Here is a 19,481-nt window from a genome sequence, read left to right as displayed (position 1 = left end):
CCCCCCAGCAAAGCTGCCATTTATATGCAGACCCAGCTCAGGAACACGAGGGAAACGGCTTCCTTCCCCAGTGCTCTCACCCCGCCTGGCTCTCACTGGCGCTGAAAGGCCTGAGCCAGCCGCCGGATGTGCAAGAAACGGGAGCACGGCTCTCAGTGCTGCAACAACAGGCAATGCCCCATTCAAACCCTCCACTGTGCCTGTCCCAACCCCGCTTCCCCTCCCGGCCCCTGCCAGCGGGGCAGGCTCCCCCAGCTGTGCTCAGAGGGGATCGCATCGGGTCAATGGAAGGGATGGGAGGAGAGCTCTGTCACGCCCAATGTGTTTGTGCACCTCGCAGAAAGAAGGCCTAGGGTGCTACTGCAGTGCAAACATTCCAGCATCATCACAATCTCAGTGTGAGGCAGTTAAAGAACCAGGCGCCTGACCGGGGCTACACCTCCCAGCAGCGACGGCTGCACTGGGACCAGGAGAGGAGGGAATGGATGATGGGGCGCCATGAGGGACGCGGTCCCTGGCCACTTCATGGCGAGGCTCCCAAGGCTGGCCTGACACAAAGCAGCTGGGGAGGGGTGGAAAATCTAGTCACAGAGCCAGGCTTTCCACAGCTACAAAGTTTATAACCCAGCCATACCCCTGACCACAGCTGGGCACATCTGTCTGGCCCAGGGTCCTGTTCCCCTGGCCAGGAAAAGTCAGTAGAGGAGGGACATGGACTATTTCTCCATTCTTGGTATGGAAATCAGTAAAAAATCCCTTGAAATAGACATGCCGCGAATCAACAATGAACCCAAGCTTGCTACAGAGCCCTCCTTCTCCACACCAGACATCTCACCAGTTTATCCAGAACCATTTCCAGCCGCTACTGGTCCTGCTTGGCTCTGCGGGGCCCCCTCCCAGCTCTGTACGCTTGTCTGGGACACAGCCTCTGGCCTTGGCCCCCAGCCTGAGCAGGAACGCAATGCCCCTCAGGAAGCGAAGCAGGCACAGCTCCCGGTGAGACATGGCTAACTGAGACACTTGGGCTATTATTAACCTTGCACTTCCTGTGCAGGGTGATGTTAATATAGTCATGGGTCATAAAGCAGGAGGTGACAGAGCACAGGGCGGGGAGAAGCTTCGCACGCTGACGCAGACCCTGAGCCTCTGACCATAGCCCCCTAGGAGTGCGTGCTTGGGGCTGCGGCTTGCTGCCGTGTCGGCGTTAGGAAGAAGGGGCGTTAGCTAACATGAGGGGAAGACAAGAGAGCTGGTTAGCGAGTCAAACCCTTGGCTAGGCCCATCCCCAGGCCACACCCGGCGGCTTCCCTCGATACTACTGCCTGTGGGCATTCTGGTGCATATTATGGCAGCACCCAGGGGTCTGGGCTCTGCACAGATACACAGAGACAGTCCCTGCCCTAAAGAGCTTATGCTGTAAACAGGCCAGACTGGCCGGGTGGAAAGATAACCACCCTTCCGTCGCAGGCCTAGAGAGATTTGCCCAGAATCACACAGGCAATCTATGGCAGAGCCAGGAACCCAGATCGCCGTCGTTCCAGCCCAGAGTTGTAAGCTCACGGCCACCCTTTCTCTACGGACGAGCACCTATTGGCAGAGCTGGTCAAGGCCTGGCAGGCCCCAGCCATGGTTCAGTAACATTTTCAAAGCTAATCGTGACTTGTTAGCAGCAGAGCAAAGCGAGACTGGGGCGGAGATGCTCAAAGGTTGTGAGACGTGACTTGGGACGAGCCGGGTCTCTTGGCACAGAAACGACAACAACCGGTGTGGGTTAAACGACAATGATAATAAAACCAACTCTGCTCTCTGGAGAAAACCCTTCAAATGGGCCTAGAAGGGACCCCAGTGTCGCAGGGCTGAGCTGCTCTGTACTAAAGCAATGGAAGTAATGACAGTCACACACATTGATTGGGCGCTTTGCACCCCGAAGGATCACACAACACTTCACAAACAGAAACTAGGAATCCAGCCACCACTGAAATACAGCCACCTCTGGGGTGATGCAGCAGCTGTTTAAGTAACACTATGCAACAACTTGGGATAGGAAGTGAAGAACAGTGGATCCAGTTGAAACTATGGGGCAGATGCTGAGTGGCAGTAGGTGATGACCCAGGCTGGGACTTGCTCAGGACACCAGAGTTCACACGCCTAGGGCCAGATATTCAGGTAAGCCTGGCACACGGACTCTGAGCTCTTAGCAATCGGACCCTAGAGTCATCTTTCACCAGGTGCCTTGGAACCTGTCTGTCAAGTGGGCAGGCCCGCTGAGTGGAAAGGCAGCCACTTCTGCAGCACAGCACCCCTCATGCCAGGCAGGGGCACTGCTGTGTTCTGACCCAGCATGAGGCAGCACGTAATCACCGGTGCCTGGCCCACCTCAGACCGGTCCATGAGCAAAGCTGGGTGCTCCCCTGAGACTGCAAGGCCCTCAGGGCAGGGACGGTCCCTTCTGGAACGCATGCCGCACAGCACGGGTGCTGCTACACAAGCCAGCGGCACCACGGCTGCAGGCTGAAGCAGTGTCTGGGCTTGGGGCTCCGTTCTTCTCTCTCTGTTGTAGTTGTGGGTTCGCTCAGTAGAGTGAAGACATCCCAGTCACCCAGCTCTCTCTCCACTCCAACTGCAGCCTCCTGGTCCGATAACCCAGTGCTGACTGATCTCTCTGCTCCCACTTCAGGGACATGCAGCCAAGCCCCAGCTATTGCTATCAATCCAATCCCACGCGCCAGAGAAACAAGAGTCTGATTATTACTTGGGCGGCCATCCCATCAAAGCAGCACTGGCTGCCCCCAGTAGCACCCAGCCCACCAGGCTCACCCAGTCCTTGCTACCATTCAGCCCCATGGGCAGCAAGTTCCTCGGCCACATTTCTTGCAGGAGCCGCTGGACTCAGCACTGGCTAACAACAAGGAAGAGGTGCTGGAGGCAGTGCTACGGCTTCCGATCACAGCAGAGCAGCCTCCTCATGCCACGCGAGCATGTGCGGTCTGTGTGAGCCCCACTGCCTGCTGGCCCCCTCCAGCCCTCCGAGGAAGATCCAACTCCAAGGGACTGACCTGCTGTTTATGGTGCAGAGTAACGAGGGAGGCATCACGTGGCACTGAGATGCCTTCTGCTCAATCAGGTTTATCTACTGTGATAGACAGGACCCGCGGCCAGAGACGTCCCCATGCCGTGCTCGGCAGTGCACAGTTTGCACGCTGAGCCCGGGGTGCTGAGCTGGAGAGCCCACGATTCACAGCAGGGAAGAGCTGAGCATTTTGTGTTGCAGCCTCAACGCAGAGGGATTTTCCAGCTCTGGAGCCTGCTAGAAGCCTCCTTTGCTCAGTCAGGAACAGCGGAAGGGCAGCACCTCAGCTTGCTGTGGCATTTCAGCCGCTGCCCAGAGACCTTGCAGAGAAATCCCCTTGGAAGCGCAGAGCACAGTACAGCTTCCCTGTCCATAACACACAGCGCTGCGACGATTAAAATGAGATAACTCCACGGGCTCCAACAGCCCGTGGCTGCCAAAGCCTGGGCACAGAGCGGAGCAGGGAGGTGGCCAGGAATGCAGCTAGAAAGCAAACAGAAAAGCAAAGCAGAGCTCGCCTGGTGCACAAAGGAGAGGCGTGTTGAATACTCACAGCCACGTCTGGACCGGACCTGCCCTGTCGAACTGCCATAGTCCAGCACTTGAGCTGAAACCCGAACCTGGTCTCCCCTCACCCCCTCCTTAGCTAGCTACTCCCCGGCTTTGTGCGAGCCAGTAAGTTACACTGCATTCTGGCTAAAAATACAGGCTCCCTCCTCGCTCCAGCGCGGGCCCTGCAGGGCTCGCCAGACGCTAATGGAATTGGTTCATTTTCTCTCCATTATTCTGTCAGTCGGGATATTTACTACTGAGCCTCCTCCAGAAAGCAGCTGGCTGCTGCCCAGGCCAGGGCGTGGGTCGGAGCTGCTGGTGCCCTCCTGAGAATGGCAGAGAGGATGAGCTCAGAAGACATGCCAAGGAGCCTAGCGTTCAATGGTCAATGCATGCCACCAAGGAGGGGGCCTGCGGTGTCCTTGTGGCCACCAACTGCTGGGGGACAGGGCCCTTCAGACCAGGCTGAGGCCTGGGGGAGCCAGGCAAACTGTTGCTTTTCTCCCCACAACCCACGTGCATGTCTCAGGGATGCATATTGTGTCCTAGGATGTCAGGGAGCAGCAGCCAGACAACGTGGGCAGCCTGAGAAGAGGGGATGGCTTGGCTTGGATGTGAGCAGCACGGAAACAGATCTGTGACTCTACTGTCTTCTTGGCGCTACAGTGCGTCTGTCTGTCACTTCTGGGTGTCTTTTCATGGCGACTCTCATCTACATCAGTGAGTCACCATGTCAGAGGCCAGAGCAGATGAACTCAGCCATTGAAAAAGTACCAAAGGGATGATAGAGCAGGGCTAATTTCCAACAAAAGGACCTTCTGCATCATTCTTAAAATAAGGGCAGGCAGGTTGAGAGGAGCTCAGAGGGTTGTGTCTGCCATCAGCCCTGCACACACACACCCCGGCATGTTCGCTCACCACTTACACAAGTGCTTGCACGCCCACACGCACTCACTGCCTCCATACACAGAGAAGCCATTTGTATTTTTCTGTCTTCAAACTGTCTGGACCGTGTCTCTGTGCCTTTCCGTCTCCCGGGCAGTTTTCCAGGACAGTTTAGTCCAATGGGAGGAGATATTCTTCCTGGCATTGCCCACTGAATGCAAAGACGAGAGAGATTCGATGGGAGAAGGACCAGACCCAGACTTTGCCGAGGGCTTTGCAACACCCAGGACGAACGGCCAGAGGAGCACATGACACTACTCTTATTCTACCTGCTTTCTGCTGACGATTTACTCCCACTTTGTCCCTCCCCGGCACGGGGCTTTCCCTTCAGTCCCGAGCGCTGGGCTCTTCCCAGCAGTCCAGCCCAATGCAACCAGGGGCGGCTCTAGGCATTTTGCCACCCCAAGCACGGCAGGCAGGCTGCCTTTGGCAGCTTGCCTGCGGAGGGTCCGCTGGTCCCGCCTGCGGGAGGTCCTCCGAAGCCGCAGGACCAGTGGACCCTCTGCAGGCAAGCCGCCGAAGGCAGCCTGCCTGCCGCCCTCACGGCGACCAGCAGAGCGCCCCCCACAGCTTGCCGCCCCAAGCACACGCTTGGCGTGCTGGGGCCTGGAGCCGCCCCTGAATGCAACACACACGTCAGGCTCTCCATTTAGACTCACTTTGCACTCGCTACACCAGGCTCTGTGGGACTCACCCAAATTGGGAGCCACTTTCGAAACGCAGGCCCAAGTATCTGCCCAAAGCCCGCGGTGAGCAGCTGGAAGAGCCAGCGGGGGAACCTCAGCCCTGGCGCCTAGTCCCCCTGCAGTAACCACTGCTCTGGGGCACTGCTGGAGCTAGCTGCAAACAGAAAGCTACAAACTTCCTGGAGTTAACAAATGCATACATGAGAGACTGTGCAAGTCCCTAAACCTGGGCTCAGGCTGGGTTTCCAGGCCTATGGTCAGAGGATCGATGTCCCAGATCACTGCTCAGGACATTGGACAGGGACAGAGTCCTGCTCTCATCTTCTCCCCTTCAGTCCCACCCAGGCAGCTCTGCACAAGGCTGATAAAGGAAGGGAGGTTACTAGTAACTCCACCTTGTTCCATGAAACACAGACACATTTATATCAGCCCAGGGAGCCCGCGCGGCCTTTGGAAGCTCTGAGCAGATAATGTTTTCCATGCAAACACCCAGCACCGTGAGTTCAGCCCCCAGTTACTAGGGTCCCTGGAGGCTAAGGCTGCTTCAGCAATGTTACCTAGTCGCTGAGCTGGGCAGGTAGCACGTAGTGATTACTGCTCCTGACGGACTAAAGGGTATGCACATGTAGGACACTTGTTACCCCACTCTCCCCGCCTGCTTGTTTGCTGGACTGTACGCGACTTAGGGCGGGGACTGTTTGTACAGCACCGAGCACAAAGCCCCTCCCCCCGCCTGCCGGACCGCACTGGCACGGTGCACATCTGCCATATTTATTGGTGGACAGCAGCAGCGGAATAATCGTTATAGCTTCCAATTTGCTGAGGGCCTGCCCTGCGACGGAGGGGAGATGTGCACTTGGAGGATCCAGGGAGATGACCTGGCTAGGAACGTGGCAGAGAAGAGATCCCAAAGCCTGTGACCTGAGTCAGGGATCCCCCGGCCGTCCAGCACATCTATGCACTGTTACTCTTCCCAGGCTGGCAGCCCCAGAGAAAGGTGCCTGAGGAATCCACCAAGAGCAATCCCCAGATCCTGCATAATGAAGGGAGAGCAAGAGGAGAGAAGGGAAAGAAGGTCCAGGGCTCCCTTTCCACAGAGTTCCCCAGTGTCCTGGTCAGGAGCTGGCCCTGACAGCTCTGCCAAGGGCAGCACTGACTACTTCCACCAGCCGACAGAGAGGGTGCTGGGGAAAGCGCTGGCACCTGCCAGACAGCTCCCAGGAAGCTCTGATACCTAGATCGGTTTTTCTGGCACCTCCCCATGGGTTTTCTTGTATGTCCCCAGTGTTCGCTGCTGCAGAGATCCCCAGGCCCCTCCACCACCTGCAGTGGAAAGGCCAGAGCACAGCAAGCAGCTAGCCAAACCAGCCTCTCTGCCCAGCTCTGTGGGAAGAGATGCACTTACCGTGGGCCGAGAGCTGGGGAATTTGCTACTCTGAAAGGGCCTTTACGCTTTCCCCACATGGCCAGTGATATGCAGCACAGCTGGGGCCTGCACAGAGCGCTCCTGCTGCTGGAGTCCCTCCCCACACAAACAGAGCCACCAGCGAGTCCTGCAGCAGCACCAACGGTTCTGTTCTGGGAACTGAGAAGGAATAAATGGGCTATAGGTGTTAATACCATTTAATACTGTTTGATGTTGAATGCAGGGGCGGCTCCAGGCCCCAGCATGCCAAGTGTGTGCCTGGGGCGGAAAGCCGCAGGGGGCGCTCTGCCGGCGCCGCGAGGGTGGCAGGCAGGCTGCATTCGGCGGCTTGCCTGCGGAGGGTCCGCTGGTCCCGCGGCTTCGGAGGACCTCCCGCAGGCAAGCCGCCGAAGGCAGCCTGCCTGCCGTGCTTGGGGCAGCAAAATGCCTAGAGCCGCCCCTGATTGAACGGTGACTAAGTTATACTAACTCCCTAAGCCCATTTATTCCACCTCAATCAGTACAATTATTATAACAGTTTTCACCCATCTAGCTAAGCCCCTCCCCCTTACCCCAGCATTCTGTGGTGCATCTTCGGAGACCCTAGCCGGCCCGCAGGGACAGTGGCAGTGGACCCACTGCAACTTAGACATCTCCTCTGATGCTAAATATCCCCCAGACACCATTTCTCAGCTTCCACCCCCATGCCAGCAGACGAGCGACCCATCAAATTGCACCCAGCCTTGTCCGCCTCGGGATCCGGGAGCCTGCCGTGACAGCCCCAGACTACTCTGCAACCTAACAGAATGGGCAGATGCCTCCTCACTCACACGTGGGCTCAGGAAGGGGGCCCTGCAGCTGCCTGTGTGCTAGTCCCAATCCCCCGAGAGGCAGTGGCTGCAGACATGAAGTGGGCTCCACTCTCCCAGGAGTCCTCAAGGACAATGTTGGCACAAGAACAAATGGGTAAAAACTGGCCCTGCAGAAATTCAGGCTGGAAATTGGAAGGAGGTTTCTCCCCGTCAGAGGGCAAGGTTCTGGAACAGTCTCCCAATAGGAGTGGCAGGGCCAAACAACTAGTTTGAAGAGACGGCTGTACGAACGTATGAGTGCGATTGTCTGACAAGTCTGTGTATGATGGAAGGGGCAGGGCTCAGCAGCCCTGGGGCTCACTTCTAGTTTGTCTTATGTTCCTAACAGCTCAAGCATCAGGGCTTCAACCTGGGTCAGGAAAGGGTCCCCCCCAGAGGGGGCTGGTCTCCTTCCTCTGGAGCATCAGCGATGGTGACAGCTGGGGCTGGGACATTGGGCAGGGTGGGCCAGGGCTCTGCGGACTGTGGTGGGACCCAGTATTCTCTGTATCTGGTGTTTGGCTGGCTGGTTCTAGTTCACACACTCGGGGTCTCACTGACCCCACGTGTGGGGCTGGGAAGGAATTTCCCCTCAGGTCAGACTGGCAGTGACCTTGGGGGGTTTCACCTTCCTCTGCACCATGTGGGTGTGGGTCACTTGCCAGGATTCTACCCTGCAAGTGGGTATACCTCATTTAATCATTTCCCTGCCACTTGGGGGCGGGGCGAGGCTCAGGCACTGGGGCATTTCGGTCCCCCCTGTTCGCTGCCTGTGGCGCACAGCAGTCTAGTCTACTGTGGGCTGACACACTTCGGTCTCACTTTGGTTGTTGGGTTAGTGTGCGGGTGTTGGTGGCCAGTGAAATACAGGAGCTCAGACTAGATGACCTGGTGTCCCTTCTGGCCTTGAACTCTCTGGGTATGTCTACACTGCGACAAAAACCCTGCGCGCCAAGTCTGAGCTCAGCTCGGCTGACTCGGGCTTGGGCTGCGGGGCTAAAAATAGCAGTGTAGGCATTTGGGCTGGGCCTGGGCTCAGAGACCCTCCCCCCTTGCGGCATCTGAGAGCCAGGGCAGTCATGGCCGCGCAGCAGTGTAGACATCTCCTAGGACTCTGCACTCCTTGCTGGCAAGGAAGCACGTAGCAGAGCCGGCTCTATCACAGGGCATTGCTGAGTGAAGTTTCCCTGGGCTGCTCTCAGGCGGAGAACTTGAAAGCAATTCAACCCAATTAAACCACTAAATGCACGTCTGTCTCTTGAGTTTTACCACTTGTGATAACATTACAGCTTCAAACTCCTGTCTCCTCCACGTCCTTTGGACAGCCATGTGCTTCTGTCAGCAAGGTACTTAGCAGCTCCTGCTCAGCGTCCTGCTGACATCTGCTTGCAAATCCACATGACTGAGGCTCAGGAGCAGCATGTGGCACGCTTTATCTTAGCTAAATCAGACACAAGACAGGATGTAAAGCTGCTCCCATCACAGGCATGAGTCAACCTGGAGGAACCAGGTCAGGACAGTCCACTGCCCCAAACCCACCTTGTCCCTGCCACATAAGCTGCTTGGCAGACAGACTGTGCATGCTAGCGAAGGGCTGGGCCTGTAATGGAGTCACTGATCGCATGGCAGCAGCCCCATCCCAGAGACATGCTGCAGTGCTAAGGGGAAGAGGCAGTTTTGCCTTTGCCTGAACGCAGGTATCCCCACTGCTCAACAGCACCAGGGGTGAGTGATGGCCAGCCACACAGCCAAGCTGATGGAGAAGCCAACACTGCGTGCTGCTGGACAGTGCTGGCCTTGGACACAAAGCAGCCAGAGAAGCCTGCCAATGACATGAAACAAAGCCAGAGGTTCGCAGACTTGGCATTAGGAATGGAGCAGGGGTAGGAAGGACTCCTGTCCAGTCCCTGGAGACCAGTGCAAGCCACTCCCCTCCAGCGCATTAGCCTGTGCTTCATCCCATGCAGTATGGCCGCCGGCACGCAGCTGTGTTGTACAGAACACAGACAGAGAAGGCCCCTGCTCCAAGAAGCTGACACCTGCCACTCACTGGAATACTAATTAACATGGGGGTTATGTGGTCCCAGTAGCCGAGGCTTCCACTGCTTCCCTGGGGTATGACTCTGCCATCTGATAGATGTCTCCAGAGGGAAATGGTTTCTGAGGTTCAGCCCTTTCTTCATTTCCATCCAGTGCTCTTAGCTTCATCCTAAACAAATCCTCTCCACGTGTTCACCACCTGGCCAGTTATCACAGATCCCTTCAGCTGGGTCTATCAGCCTCTGCCCTCCAGATCTCCAACCACTGCCTCTCACAGTGCAGCTCCCCTCCTAGTGGGGGGCTGTGCTCTGTAACTCTGCTCAAAGCAGACCTGAAGTGCGGTGAACATGCTGGCAGCACTGGCCTATTGCTCCCTCCTCGGGTTCGGGGGGAGGGGAAGGCTAATGTAGCCATAGTCCCTGTGGTCATTTAGCCAAGTTGGACACAAGCAGCATTTCTAATCTGCTCCATAAATCCATCCCACCTGCTCTCTGACTTCATCATGCTCTTCTGCACGGCCCCTCCCTCCCGCTGTTGCCTTGCTGGTATCAAGGTGCCCAGATCAACAACCGAGTCCTTTCCCACCCAGCTGCTTACGTTGAGAAGCTGCAGCCCCTCAGAACACATGCTGTCAGGTCTAACAGCGAGCCCGTCATGGTTCACCCTCTATGGTCCCCCGGAACTACACACAGCCAGCTGACAGGGCGTGGAACAGGTCGGCCCTTGTCTACACTGCACTATGGCAGGTTTTACAGCCTGTTCTAACACAATGAAACTTCCCAGCACAGACAAGCCCCCACCACCACCTCTTGGCTCTCGGGCCCTCTGCACAGGCAGCCCCAAACAAACAGCCTTGTCTTACTTATCACCCTGAAAGCTCCTCCGCGACTGGCGCTCCATTGCTGTCCAGCACACCAGCTTTCCGAGTGGCATGTCTGCCATCTGGACAGAGCTTCCCAGATGTTGTAGCTGCACCTCCCTCAGGTTGCTATTTTCTGCCCCATGTTTCTAAGCCCTCAGTGGGTCCCTTCGTTCTGCTTTGGCCTCCTGAGTGTCCGCTCCCTGCCCCTGCAAACAGCACTGAGATGCTGCTTCGCTCCCTCATCAGGTTCCCCAGTACAGGGGCCCGACACCAACCTCCTTAGTCCAAGCCCAGCACTGTGACCACGGCCTGGCAGACAGCTAGGGTAACCAGATGTCCCGATTTTATGGAGACAGTCTCAATTTTGGGGTCTTTTTCTTATATAGGCTCCAATTACCCCCATCCCGATTTTTCACATTTGCTGTCTGGTCACCCTACAGGCAGCACCTGAGCTAACGGGCCCAGGAAGAAACAGCATTAACACTGCTGTACAATGTATCCATATTGCACTTCCCCAACTATAGCAAATCATTTCGGGAGAGAGGGGGGCTGAAGCTTTTCTCAACCTCCAGACATTTTATTTTGCTGCTTTCATTACCTTTCCCCCATTTCTTAGGTTACCGGCACCTTCTGTATCTGAAACTTTCTAGCCCCGGATCTCCAGCCCAGGCGTTTATGCCAGCTGGAATGCCTTTTAATTCCCCTTTAATGCCCCCAGTTTAACCATTTTACTGGGAAATGGTATTTTGAACTGGCTCAGACACCAGCGTAAGGCAGTGGGGCTGGCTGGGCTGGGACATGAGCACCGTGGCCTGTCTGATGTTCCACAGCAAGCAAAGGATCACTGCCATCAGCAGCACTTCTCTGGCCCCCAGAACCCTCCCCTTCACAACCAGAGAGAGACGTGTGGCATCAGTTGAATTTCTCTCGCATAGCTCCAGAACCAGAGGCAGCAAGCCGGGGGTGAAGGGGAAAGGGACTGGCACAGGGACCTAGGGAGGCTGCTAGCTGACCCAGCTTGCTGAGGTCTGTGCCAAATAAAACCCAACCAGCTACAAGAGCCTCTCTGGAGTGCACAACCCAGGCTAGCTCCAAGGATTCTGTGTACTCACCAACACAAGAGAACACCCAAAGCCCCAGATCATCCACTGACCAAATCCACATTGTTCTCAACTACAAAGGGATTCCATTAATCCTTAGGGCTCCAGGCACCATTTAACAGCCAGCTTTTAGGTCAAGGATTAATGCAGACCACAAGTCCTATAGGGATCAGGGATAAACCTTCCCAACTGTCCTGGGTTACAGGGGGGAAGATCAAAGACAGAGACATGAAGTGATTTGCTCCAGGTCTCACAGCGGCTTAGTCACAGAGGCAGGAAAAGACCTCAGGACTCCTGACTCCCACTCCGCCGTGAGACCTGGAGCAAATCACTTCACACAGACCCTGGCAGGGATGTGAAAGAGGAAACCATATTTCAAATATTTCATTTGGGGGCCAAATTCTCAGGAACCGCTACTAGTTTTCCACCTCTGTTGTATATGTGTAGTCGCTTGCGACCACAGATAACGACACAGACACTCTTGGCGACTGCTGTCCAGCCTGCCATTCACCGATGCACAGCGCACTCAGAGCTCGGGGTAGCTAGATCTCTGGTGAGCCATTTAGGGTCTTAAACAGCTGCTGTGGCTGATGATTAGAAATGATCCTCAGCTCCCCCCGTGGGTGGGTCCCACTTGGCTGGCAGCTGCAGCCAGAGCAGCTTTGGGGACACTGAGAGGGAGGGTGCCACCAGGAGCAGTTTGGAGGGAACAGCCCGCACCGGTGTGTCAAAACCCTTTGATAAGGGCATAAATCCTGCTGCTCTGAGCACATTTGTTGCCAGACTATGCCCATGTGACACAAATGGGTTTTCTGAGAAGCAGAATTAAGAGTCTGTCCTGTTATTCACAAATCTGGCTGGCTTTTGTAGGTGACAAATCTGAGGAACTGTCACAGATTGAAGTGTCACTAGAAGAGGTTTTGGAATTAATTGATAAACTCAACATTAACAAATCACTGGGACCCGATGGCATTCACCCAAGAGTTCTGAAAGAACTCAAATGTGAAGTTGCGGAACTATTAACTAAGATTTGTAACCTGCCCTTTAAATCGGCTTCGGTACCCAATGACTGGAAGTTAGCTAATGTAACGCCAATATTTAAAAAGGGCTCTAGAGGTGATCCTGGCAATTACAGACCTGTAAGTCTAACGTCAGTACCGGGCAAATTAGTCGAAACAATAGTTAAGAATAAAATTGTCAGACACATAGAAAAATAAACTGTTGAGCAATAGTCAACATGGTTTCTGTAAAGGGAAATCATGTCTTACTAATCTATTAGAGTCCAAACATGTGGACAAGGGGGATCCAGTGGACATAGTGTACAGGGCCGGCTCCAGACCCCAGCGCGGCAAGCACGCGTGAGGGGCTGCCCTTTCCCGGGGGGGCGGCAGGCTGGGCCGGCGGACCTGCCGCAGTCATGCCTGCAGGAGGTCCAGCGGAGCCCCGGGACGACCGGACCTGCCACAGGCATGACTGCGGAGGGGGCGCTCGTCCCGCGGCTCCAGTGGACCTCCCGCAGGCATGACTGCGGACGGTTCGCTGGTCCCGCGGCTCGGCTGGACCTCCCGCAGGCATGCCTGCGGCAGCTCAAGCAGAGCCGCCGGACCTGCGAACCGTCCGCAGCTGCGGGAGGTCCAGCCGAGCCGCGCGACCAGCGGACCCTCCGTAGTCATGCCCGCGGGAGGTCCGCTGCTCCCGCGGCTCCGGGGCGCCTCCCGCGCATAACTGCTTGGGGCGGCCAAAACGGTAGAGCCGCCCCTGATAGTGTACTTAGATTTCCAGAAAGCCTTTGACAAGGTCCCTCACCAAAGGCTCTTACGTAAATTAAGCCGTCATGAGATAAAAGGAAGGTCCTTTAATGGATTGAGAACTGGTTAAAAGACAGGGAACAAAGGGTAGGAATTAATAGTAAATTCTCAGAATGGAGAGGGGTAACTAGTGGTGTTCCCCAAGGGTCAGTCCTAGGACCAATCCTATTCAATTTATTCATAAATGATCTGGAGAAAGGGGTAAACAGTGAGGTGGCAAAGTTTGCAGATGATACTAAACTACTCAAGATAAAGTTAAGACCAAAGCAGATTGTGAAGAACTTCAAAAAGATCTCACAAAACTAAGTGATTGGGCAACAAAATGGCAAATGAAATTTAATGTGGATAAATGTAAAGTAATGCACATTGGAAAAAATAACCCCAACTATACATACAATATGATGGGGGCTAATTTAGCTACGAGTCAGGAAAAAGATCTTGGAGTCATTGTGGATAGTTCTCTGAAGATGTCCATGCAGTGTGCAGAGGCGGTCAAAAACGCAAACAGGATGTTAGGAATCATTAAAAAGGGGATAGAGAATAAGACTGGGAATATATTATTGCCCTTATATAAATCCATGGTACGCCCACATCTTGAATACTGTGTACAGATGTGGTCTCCTCACCTCAAAAAAGATATTCTAGCACTAGAAAAGGTTCAGAAAAGGGCAACTAAAATGATTAGGGGTTTGGAGAGGGTCCCATATGATGAAAGATTAAAGAGGCTAGGACTCTTCAGCTTGGAAAAGAGGAGACTAAGGGGAGATATGATAGAGGTATATAAAATCATGAGTGATGTTGAGAAAGTGGATAAGGAAAAGTTATTTACTTATTCTCATAATACAAGAACTAGGGGCCACCAAATGAAATTAATGGGCAGCAGGTTTAAAACAAATAAAAGGAAGTTCTTCTTCACGCAGCGCACAGTCAATTTGTGGAACTCCTTACCTGAGGAGGTTGTGAAGGGTAGGACTATGGCAGTGTTTAAAAGAGAACTGGATAAATTCACGGTGGTTAAGTCCATAAATGGCTATTAGCCAGGATGGGTAAGGAATGGTGTCCCTAGCCTCTGTTTGTCAGAGGATGGAGATGGATGGCAGGAGAGAGATCACTTGATCATTGCCTGTTAGGTTCACTCCCTCTGGGGCACCTGGCATTGGCCACTGTCGGTAGACAGATACTAGGGTAGATGGACCTTTGGTCTGACCCGATACGGCCGTTCTTATGTTCTTATGTTTTTAAATCATGATCGCCCTAGATCAACAGGCGGGCAGCCAGCACCAGCAGAGGTGTCAACAGAACACCATCCCATGGTGTTTGACCAGGGGAGCCAAGGCTATGAAAGAGTTAACATGGCTGCAGCTCCTGTCAGCATGGGCCATGCCCAGTGAAACCTGTCGCTCCCTCCTGAGGCTAGCAGGAGCCCCCCACAATTTTGTGCCTCCTGAGCGAAGAATGCTATTTTTATATCACCAGGTTCTGACTTAAGACAAACCTCTAGAGCTTGCTGTCATGCATTACACCTTATTACAACCTATCAGGGCTTACAGCTGGTTAGAGAGACACAGCAGCAACGTGACTACTTGATTTTTTACCTCTTACTCTCCTAATGCACTTTCTTCCTGGACCATGACAGCAAATAAATATAGCTGAGTCTGTGCAGACGGGGGTGTGCAGAGAACACACCAGGAAAACCCAGTGCACAGAAGGTATGTGACAGATTGCCACTTGCCGGTAAAAAACAGGGACAAATTCTGGGCCTGCCTGGTGCGGCCCAGAGAGTGGGGGCAGCCTTTCCGGCGAAGGGCGTGTATGGTGGACCCAGCTTCATCTATCCCAGACACTGCACATGGCTCCCAGCACTGAGGAGAGGGGCTGGGTTCCAGCACCCACTGCCAGTGCCCCAGACCCAAATTTGGTTGCTTCCAAACAGATTCATTCTGTGCCCAGGGGAAGGATTTTAAAATGTTGCTTGGGAGCAGCTTCTAATTTCTACAATCTGTTCCCACTCATTTTTTCTAGCCCTGCTTCAGCAGGACTGATTCACACCTGCTCTGCCTGGATGCAGTGGGCAAAGGCCCTGAGCAGGGAACTGTCTGTTAGAATCTGTACAGCGGTGACTGATCAGTGTGCTGGAACTGCGGGAGAGGCAGGCGCTGTGCTGTGGCTGAGACACAGGGGCTCTCATGCCATCCCAGCTGCTGTGCATGAGAAGTGCTCTCTAAGCCAGGGGTTCTCAACCTTTTTCTTTCTGAGCCCCCTCCCAACATGCTATAAAAACTCCAGGGCCCAGTTGTGCCACAACAACTGTTTTTCTGCCTATAAAAGCCAGGGCCAGCGTTAAGGGGTAGCAAGCAGGGCAATTGCCCAAGGCCCTATGCCACAGGGGGCACCGTGAAGGCTTCGGCTTCGTCCCCAGGTGGTGCAGCTCGGAGCCCCGAGCTGCAGTACTGTGTGGCGGGGCTTTGGCTTTCTGCCCTGGGCCCTAGCGAGTCTAACGCCAGCCATGCTTGGCAAACCCCCTGAAACCTGCTCGCAGCACCCCCGGACCACTGGTTGGGAACCACTGCTCTAAGCCATCTAGGGAAGAAGGCCCCAAGGAAGGCTGCCTGCAGCACGGCTCTTAGACAATATCCTCCCTTGCACTGGCAAGGGGAGCTGTGCTAGGACCTTGTGAGCAACACCTGTGCTTAGTGAAGGAAAGTTGCTGCTAGCATGGCCTCAAAGGCAGTTGGAGCCTGCGTGGAAACCCCACCCAGTGCCCCGGACCCAGTGCTTTAGGTGGGCAGCAAAGATGACAACTTGGCAGCTGCTGTTTACCGTTACAAAAGAAAACTGGCAGCCAATCCCCCTTCCCCCTCAGCTATATCAGCTCAGAATACGCTGGCGTGGAGAGCAGGGATGGTCTTGCTTCTGGAAACAAGGGGCTCAGATCAGTTCCTGGCTCTGCCACTGACTCCCTGTGTGACCTTGGCCAAGTCCCCCATCTGTACAATGATCCATCCTGTGTCTCTCGTCTGTTTGGTCTGCAAGCTCTCTGGGGCAGGGGCTGTCTCATCATGTGCACACAGGTGCCCAGCACCACGGGACCCTGATCCCATGCTACCAGTTCTGACAGACACACGCCAGGCAGGATAGGTAAACAGCCTTCCAGCTATCCTTCCCCCAGGAATTGAGTTGCAAGAGCCCCCCGCTGCCTTTAGAGGCTGCCCAAGTACTCACTTTCCGTAGGTGCAGCAGGTCTGGCATCCCTATTGGTGAAAAGGAAGCTCCCATGTCCGTGCTTGGGGTCTGCACAGATGCACAGCGAGTTCTGCCTCCAAAACAAGTGCCCAAGTGCCCAAGCAGGCACAGGGCTTTATCAGCAGCGGCAGGCCTCCGCCCTATCGCCACTCACACGTGCAGATGCTGAGGGGAGGCTCCTGCCTGGGGACTGGAGATTACAGGGGCTGCCCCATGCCAGGGCCCATGGTAAACAGTGGCTGGGCTCTTCTCTGAGCGTTTGAGATGGCAGGGTGTCTGGAACATGCTTTCTAAACACGTCTGCAGGCTCGTGAATGGGGCTCCGACCTCGGGCACCTGAACCCTGCCTTTCAAACAGGAAAAGTGCAGGGCAGGCCTCAGAAATGTGAGACACAGTAAGGGCAGAATTCCTCGTCTGAAAGCTGCTCAGGGCCAGGACTGCCTCTGACCTTGTGCGTGTAGCACCCATCGCAAGGGGACCAGATCCCAACATGTTACTGCAACACAATGAAACTCACTTCTCCTAGTCACAGGGCAGATCCAGCTCCAGCCTTCCCCCGTGGAGATCCCTGCATGCAGGGAGATGGGGAGTGAGCCCGAAGCCATTTGGAGCAGGGTCTCTCCACCTGCTCTACTGGGAAGTCACAACAGCTCATGAGAACAGACCCCTTGGAAACAGCCCCTCCAGACGGTCTGTGCTCCAATACCATGACAACGGGTGCACTATGAATACTGACAGGGGAGCGTTTACTTGGCACTCCAGGCTGGAAGACCGGATTCTGCTCTCCATTAAAGGGTGCCAGTGGCTTTGTTCACCCTGCTCAGGTGCCCGGTGATTAATTAGCTGGTGTTTGCAAAGCGAACGCAGGACAGCGCAGGGCTCCATTTCTGTTTTTAGCTCCCATTCATCAGGAACCCATGTGCTGACTGCAAACCTGTGGTGATCTGGGTGCCTTGGGGCCATGCCAGCAGATGCCTCAGAACCTGAGGTGACTACACGTGGGCAGGTCATCGAGCACAAATGTGACTATGGGGTGCTCACAGCAATGGCTGAGCCAGCTGCACCCACCTGAATGCTTGCAAGTCAGCTAAGCCCAGCCCTGGGAAAGCACTCATTGCAGCAAGTGCTCTGGGATGTGCTCAGATGCAGGCATGAAAAATGGAGCCTGCCAAATGCTTTACATGATAGAGAGATGCAGGTTGACCCCAGCAGGGGCTGTGCTCCAAGTTACAGCAGTGGCAGCAGAGCTGAGGCCTTATCAGAAAAAGTTCCTTGAAAAAAAAATCCCCTTTGCACACGTGCATGTGCCCGCTGCGCCCGCAAGGCCCTGATGGAAACACTGGCAGAGCCTTCACTCTAGCAGTAGGTGCCTGTAACGGGTCGGACTCACCCCTGCGGCGCCTCCTGCGGGTGACTCCGGGGAATTAGCTCGGTTTCCAGCACGGAGCACCCTCTGCAGGCCAGTGATCCGCCTGTTCCCTGGCCCCGAGTCCCTCCCTGGACCCCGGTGCCCTTTTACATGGGGTGCTGCCCCCTGGCAGTAACCCCTTTCTCTCTGGGTCTCCCCTCTCAGGGAACCCCCACCCTCTATCCCCACCTTGCCTCAGTGTGTGGCCACTGCCAGTCATTGTCTAGCCCCACACTCTGGGGCAGACTGCAGTATCAGCCTACTCATCACTGGCAAGGAGGGTTTGGCCTGCTGCCTTGGCCTACCCCTGGGCTGCCCTTTGCAACCCCCAGTACCTGTTAGCCCTCTGCTAGACCACAGCCTGGGGTTTTCCAGGCCAGAGCTCCCCAGCTCCTCTGCCTTTCCCCAGCCCTGCTCCACTCAGGTACCCGGTCTAGCTCCCTGCAGCCAGGCCCATCTCCCTCTGAATGCAGAGAGAGACTGTCTAGCTTCTGGCTTCCCTGGCCTTCTTATAAGGCCCTGTGGCTCAGTTCGGGGCATGGCCCCAGCTGCAGCCACTTCCCCAATCAGCCCAGCCTAAAGGCTGCTTTCTCCAGCCTCAGCCCCTTCCCAGGGCTGTTTTTAACCCCTTCAGGGCAGGAGCAGGGGACCACCCTGCTACAGTGCCACAATGCAGCACGCAGATTCCTAGAACCAGAGTGCAATTCTCAGGCAGCTTATGCATGTGCCACCCTGGCGTAGGTATGCAGTCGGCTCAGGACCTCCAGATCCTCCACAGTAGTTGGGTTTATTCCCTTCCCCTCTTCTGCTTTGAGCTGCAAACTCAGCTGATGGGAGGGGGAGAGTAAACAAGACTCATTTTCATTGGAGGGGGAGCGTAAACAACAAGGTCTTTTGTCCTCTTTAATGTCCCACTCTAGTCTGTCTGGTGTTGAGGGGCCTTCTTTGTGGGGCAGGACAGAGCACCATCTGTTGAGAGACCAGCATTTCACACTCCTTAATCCCTCTCTCCTGCCCAGTGATTTACACAGCTACCAAGGCTCACAATGCAAATGCTCAGATATTACCATACAATGTGAGATACAGATGCTATGAGATCTATGCAGGCAGCTACTCACCAGCATTTCATAAAGTCTAAACACTAAACACATTCTTATAATCCTAACACCTATCGGAACAATCCCAACGTGCAAGTGAGCCAGACTTGTTCCATCAATGGATTTGTCAGTGTTCAGCTGAGGCACGGGGACCTTGGCTTGAGCTGGCACCTGGCCTGCTAGCATCACATCATCTTCTGTGTTCTTGTCTAGCCAGAACAGATGCCACAGTGCTTGAAATGCTGACAGCCACTCGTGGACCATCTTCACCCAGCCGCCCTGCATCAGTAACACCAGTGGAAATGAACTGTTGCTAGCAAGGGCAGGACATGTTTGCATGGTTTTCCTGGTGCCGAATATCTCCCTGTTTTGGGCCCCCTTTCAGATTTTTATTCCTCTCTTCATTCACAGCT

At 54.8% G+C, this 19,481-nt stretch overlaps 1 protein-coding gene across 11 annotated transcripts in view; it reads right to left on the bottom strand.

The window, feature by feature from the left end:
* Nucleotides 1-19,481, bottom strand: part of ANK1 (ankyrin 1) — an 88,726-nt gene that overhangs the window by 58,048 nt on the left and 11,197 nt on the right. For 8 of the 11 annotated variants that reach the window (XM_045003556.1, XM_045003560.1, XM_045003562.1 and 5 more), the window contains exon 1: nt 16,542-16,632. The exons of 1 other annotated variant lie outside the window; for it this stretch is intronic. In XM_045003556.1, the coding sequence (XP_044859491.1) occupies nt 16,542-16,595 (54 nt within the window). In that variant the 5' untranslated portion in view covers nt 16,596-16,632. Of the gene's footprint in view, nt 1-3,056; nt 3,507-3,623; nt 3,727-16,541; nt 16,633-19,481 lie in introns of those variants that run through there. 2 more of the 11 variants (XM_045003557.1, XM_045003563.1) reach the window with 2 other exon arrangements.

Source organism: Mauremys mutica, chromosome 2 (assembly GCF_020497125.1).
Source record: "Mauremys mutica isolate MM-2020 ecotype Southern chromosome 2, ASM2049712v1, whole genome shotgun sequence".
Lineage (NCBI taxonomy): Eukaryota > Metazoa > Chordata > Testudines > Geoemydidae > Mauremys > Mauremys mutica.
Note: the sequence above shows the minus strand (reverse complement) of the source record. Positions and strands in the feature narration are given on the sequence as shown.